Source organism: Capsicum annuum, unplaced genomic scaffold (genome assembly GCF_002878395.1).
Source record: "Capsicum annuum cultivar UCD-10X-F1 unplaced genomic scaffold, UCD10Xv1.1 ctg49624, whole genome shotgun sequence".
NCBI lineage: Eukaryota > Viridiplantae > Streptophyta > Magnoliopsida > Solanales > Solanaceae > Capsicum > Capsicum annuum.
The window spans coordinates 1-5501 of NW_025857427.1; the positions used below are offsets into that span (position 1 = coordinate 1).

The window sequence follows — 5501 nt, forward strand, 5'->3', positions numbered from 1 at the left end:
GTTTTTAAAATTTCGGATAAACATTTACATACCTATTGGCAAAGAAACTGCATTGTTGTGAAATACTCTGACCATTGACACCCATAGATGCCAACTCAAACCCCATGATGAAAACCAAATGAAAAAGCCACAAGCAACCGCCTGAGACGATCATCCCAGAAACAAATAATCAATAGACATTGCATATGTTGTTCCTCTACAAGTACCGCAAATAGAATTAGACAACACAGTAGAACAACAGTAAAAACAATCACAAGTCAATAGTAACAACAAGAGGAACAAGAGAAAGGCCATAGAAGTAAATGTATGATCAGATAGAAGTATGACTTCTTCACAAGTATTATTGACCCTTGCTAATTTTTTGTCTAGCATTCTACGCGCCAATTTGTGTACTACATTCTGAACCCGTACTGAATAAAATACCTGCCAACACAATGACGTACATCCTCTTTAATTTTATACATTGTGGTATCCTTGAATTATGACCTTGGTTATAAAGGGCAATTGAAGAAATCCCTGGAGGGTTAGAGGGTACTGATACTGACAATTCAAGCAAGAAACTGAAAAAGAAGTCGGTGGATGAAGTTTTAGATGGAAAATTGGTTTCTGAGGATGGAAAGTCTGATCCTTCATGTGTTAGCTATGTTGATCATGGCAACCCAAACTTACAAGCCAACCAAAAAGAGTCCAAAAAGATGAAAAGAAAGAAGACAAAAGTTTGAAGAGCTTGTTGCAACTGAAATGTGTAGACAGGGTACCTCAGCAGATGATTATCTGGCTTTGGTAAGGCAGTTTGTGAAGAAGGTCAAGGTGAAGGGAGGGAAATTATTTGGGGATGATGACGATATGGATAACTTATTTGAAGGAATTCCTTCACTTCTGGATTCTTATGAGGATGAAAATACACAACTTGCTGGAGAAGCATCTCGAAAGAGTGATAAGAGCTCCTCAAATGAAAGATCTAGGGAGAAAAGATATAATAGAAAAGCACAAGGAGAAGATCAAGATCAAAAGGAAGAGCAAAAAGCTGAGAGCAGTATATACTATACAGATGTGAATGCAACAACTTGAAGCTTCATCAGCTGGATTTTTTGCCAAAGGAAATGCAAAATATATTGGTCCTGGCCTGAGGTCATGCTTGGGAATTGAGTCAGAAGAGTGTGCTCAAATTCGTCGACGACTAATAGGTATGAAGTTTCGGTCACTTGCATTCATTTTGCTGGACTTGGAAACTTGGTTTTGCAAAATGATTTTTGTTTCTTGCACCTGAAGACCGTTAAAAGAATGAATATCTTTCAGGTCTTCTGAATAGGATATCCGAGGCTAATGAGGAATCTATCACAAGTGAAATTTCCACAATCTACCAGGTATCTACTGGTTCTCATCCAATATTCTGGCTGATTTCTTATCTGAAAATTCCATCGCCTAATATACTTTCCACAATAGTGTTTCGTTTAGCTGTTCCTAAGATTCAAATTAATAAGTTGCAGTGAAATACCTTTTGTTGGTGTATGTCTTGAGGTTTCAGATTTTTTGATGATATGGTCATTTGGTCAATTGCCTGCATGAGTTGAAGAAAGAATATTCCTTTGCTCAGCACTCAAGGGTATAAATACATAACTTATGTTTCAGAAATGGATATGTATAGTATGAATCATATTTTCTTAATATTTAATTTAATGAAGTTTCCTTTATTTGGAACACAAAATATTTTCTACTAATCTTACAAATCCATATTCATGTAACTTCTCCATACTACGATACAGGGGGAAATTTACCTCCAAAACATCTGCAGAATGGTTCAAATCAAGTGTTCCATCATCAGCCTTTGGAAGCAAATTAATGAATTTCTTTGTCAATAAGCCTGCCAAGAAATGATATATTTATTAGTCAATATCTCAAACATCAGCAAGAGCAGAAGCATCTGGTCCTATAAATTTCATTTACACTAGGTAGCTTACCCAAAGAGTTGGATCAATAAGAGCAAGTTCAGCAAGCTTAGCATTGGATGTTGCTTTCTCAGTTTCAACTGAAGATGGCTCTTCCACACTACTGACATGAGTATCTCTGGTTTGATTGTAGTTGAACCATCCACGGACTGGCTATGCTGATGCCTAACTCTTGGCTTCTCACTAACAGTAGGAGCAACTTTATTTGTCGCTGATGCCATTCCTTGTGTTTATGATGAACATGAAGCTACAGCTGCTGAAGAAGACACACACTTGGAAATCAGAAGACAACGACGAAGAATTGAACTTATCCATGTGAAGGTACATTGAGAAGATGTCTTCCTCAGAATATGATCCTCATATGAGCAAAACAAATATGCCAGGCTTCAATAAAATCTAACCTATACAAAGTTTTATAACACACAGGTAATTTGTAGTCGATAGAAGTCTCAACAAAATCTGAACATTCTAATGTGCTCAAAAGTAATGCCTCTCTTCTGGAAAATAGAAAAGAACACTGGAAATCACCGTTCAGGTTAGGAATATTTGGCATAATGTAATCACCAAATGTTACCCAGAATTACCTTATAGAATTTACTGGGGTAAGAAATTGGAGCATGGCGTGAAGTTTGCATATTCACGAGATATATATATAGCATGCTTGTTTGAGAAAAACTAAACAACTTTGCCATTACAAATAAAAATAGTGAGGAGATTGAATATAATTTTTATTTTGTGCTAAAATGAGCATTCATATTTTCTTGTACATTTTAATAGTAAGACTTTTATTGAATTAGTTGTACTTTTTATATTTTTTGTCGCAACCAAATTCCACAGTAGATTAAGATTTGTGGCTATATAGTTATTAAACCAAAATGACGACAGGCGATGGAATATTGAAGAAAAGTAGGAAAACTGAAATTCTGGTCAGATCACTAAGTTGACGTCCGAAATGATAAGAGTAAATTATTAAGAAGACAATCGTAGAAATTATGCTCTCTCTCTTAAGGTTTAAGTACAATAGTCAAAACATGTAATAAAGGAGATAAAGGTGTATAATCTGTGAGCAAGAAAACCCTTCTGACATACATTTTCATGGAGCTTTTTCAACTAAAAAGGCTACTGTGTAGATAATACAAACTGAATAAATATCGAAATTTAACCAAATGGATTTCAGGTTGTATGCTTTCAATAAAAGAACAGTCACATGGAAGGCTGCAAATTAAAAAGTCAGTTCAACCTTCTGTGTGCAATAAAATAGATCATTTACACTAACCTAAACAACATCACAGTAGAAATCAATACATGGACAAGTTACCTCTTTATTATCTACCAAACCATCCCTAACTTCATAAACACCCTGAAGGCTTCTCTGCCTACAAAGACTTACAAGATCAAACGGAAGTACTAAACCATAAACATTTCGCTTAATGTTGTGTTGTTTATACACCATAAAGATCATAGCATGTAGATTTCAAACAGATATATATGGTCATCCTTCACGTATTGTAACACATAGTCCGGTTCTTGTTTCTTCTTTTGATATCATCATGTAATGTAGAACATAATGTAGTATTTAGCCTTAAACTGAACCAGAAATGACAACAAAAATTGAAGAAAAAGGGCATTTAGATCTTTGAGTATCGTTTAACTTACCAAAACTGAATCAGCAGCCTGTACAAGCCTATGAACAGGCAGTTCAAGTGCCTAGAAAACAGATCAGTCCAGTTAAAACATCAAAGATTATCACAACAAATGCATATAGAAGTAAACTGTATCTACCTAATTCACAAAGTGCCACCAGTTCATTATTGTTTCATCTAACTCAATTAGGATTTTCTTTATGGTAAATACTACAAATCGCTCTACCATAATGATTCATTTGACTCGGGGTAGTACTAACTAACTGCATATTAGAATGTTATTTACTTAACAAACAAGAAAATGTGTACTCACAACTGATGCATTGAATATATGGGCGCTATCAATTTGCAGCTTCAGACCATATTTCTTTGATAGCTCTCCGACTTTGTCTGTATACTCTATGGAAAGGCATCTGCCTCCTGAACTGCATTCATAGGAACATCGTTAAAGACTCGCATCAGAAAAGGACTCGATGACAAGAAAAGAATGATCATTGAGTTATTAGAGGATCTAGTAAGAAATTACGAAGCTGAAGAACCAATACTTTTGAGTCGAACACAATATATGTCTGAAAAGTACAATGTAAATATAGTTAAACATACATTTTAAAACGAATAACATTTAAATTTTGGATCCGCCATAGACTATGTATGGTCCAAAAATAGAATAACAAACTAAAGATACATTTCTAGCAAAAATCAAACATATATAGCAAAAATAACCATATACTGCACCAATAACAACAATACTAACAACTACAACATACTCAATGTACGTAGACTTTACCTCTACCTATGGGAGATATGAGAGTATAGTATATACTTACCGAGCATGTGAATTCTCCAAGCAAACTATTATCCAAGATGATGGAGAGTAAACTATTAGAAGTAGAAACCGGCAAAGGGACGACCACAGAAACATGCAAGGACAACAACAAGGAAATACAATAATCAAGGCTAACCAATCAAGCAATTGAAATAGAAACATAAGAATAGGAAAATAAAAGAATAATTAATCAATAACAATAAGCATACTCACGCAAATGAAAGTAATGAAATGATACTGGAAATTAAAAAGGGTATTCAAAATTCCCAAATTTCAACCTTTAACAATACAAAAATAAGCACAAAAAAAAAAAAAAAAATGGGTATTCAAGAATCCCATATTCTGCCTTCTAACAACACAAGGAAAACGGTAGAATAATTATTTAAAAAAAAAAAAAGATTCAAGAATCCCACTTTCCAACTTGTAACACCAAAAAAAGAAAAAAAAAAGATTAAAATCCGCATGAAGATGAAGAAAATACTAAAGCTTAAAAACTTACTTGTGATCAACAGCTGAATGCAAGTGAACATATACTCTTATTTATTCAAGTACCCGGTCTGTGTTCTAGAAATGTCTCTTTTTGATTTCGGGGTGACAGTGATAGAGCAAAATGGAAATATCCAAGATTATTTTGGATAATTGCAGGAAAGTTTAACAATTTTTTTTTTTTAAATAAAAATTATGAAATGTCTAAAATACCCTTGAGGGTTCTATTGATCATCTTTCTATATAGTAGTAATTATTAGAGAAAAGGCATATTTTCCCCGCACAAACTTATCCTCCAAACTTACTTTATCACTTAAATTTAACTTCCATTTATTTACCCCTTAACATCTTTAAGGTGTATTAATTGCACCCTCAAAATCACAATCTCACTCTCACTATGGAGAGTACACTACACACGAATCCTGTCAGTGCCAAATCAGTGTCACATCAGTGCCGATCATTGCCACGTAAGAAAATAGAATTTTAAAAAAAAATAATCTCACACACATATGATTTTTATATATTTAAATATATATATATATATATATATATATAAAAAATTCCTTTCTTCTTCACACACCCCACCCCACCCTACCC

At 34.0% G+C, this 5501-nt stretch overlaps 1 protein-coding gene across 8 annotated transcripts; it reads right to left on the minus strand.

Moving 5' to 3' along the window:
* Nucleotides 1-17: 17 nt before the first annotated feature.
* Nucleotides 18-5050, minus strand: LOC107873131 (low-specificity L-threonine aldolase 1). 8 transcript variants are annotated; one of them, XR_007050375.1, is made up of 8 exons: nt 4918-5050; nt 4420-4471; nt 3906-4017; nt 3606-3656; nt 1962-2205; nt 1779-1864; nt 1499-1561; nt 18-141 (listed from the first exon to the last, which is right to left on the minus strand). XR_007050375.1 is itself a non-coding variant. In XM_047403909.1 (5 exons), exons 1-5 carry the CDS (start codon nt 4946-4948, stop codon nt 2336-2338), a joined length of 261 nt encoding a protein of 86 aa, XP_047259865.1. In that variant the 5' UTR covers nt 4949-5050; the 3' UTR covers nt 2154-2335. The 8 variants fall into 8 exon arrangements, 4 of the variants coding, with proteins under 4 accessions (XP_047259865.1, XP_047259864.1, XP_047259863.1 ...); XR_007050379.1 differs by lacking the exon at nt 4420-4471 and having other exon boundaries at nt 4918-5044; XR_007050378.1 differs by having other exon boundaries at nt 4420-4928.
* Between the last annotated feature and the right edge of the window lie 451 nt (nt 5051-5501).

Excerpts from the sequence above, each read along its gene's own strand:
- LOC107873131 (XM_047403906.1), bottom strand. The coding sequence starts at position 4,580 with ATGTTTCTATTTCAATTGCTTGATTGGTTAGCCTTGATTATTGTATTT. Across the intron at positions 4,018-4,419 it reads TTGGAGAATTCACATGCTCG|TTCAGGAGGCAGATGCCTTT; the intron begins GTAAGTATATAC and ends CTATGAATGCAG. Across the intron at positions 3,657-3,905 it reads ATATATTCAATGCATCAGTT|GCACTTGAACTGCCTGTTCA; the intron begins GTGAGTACACAT and ends TCTGTTTTCTAG.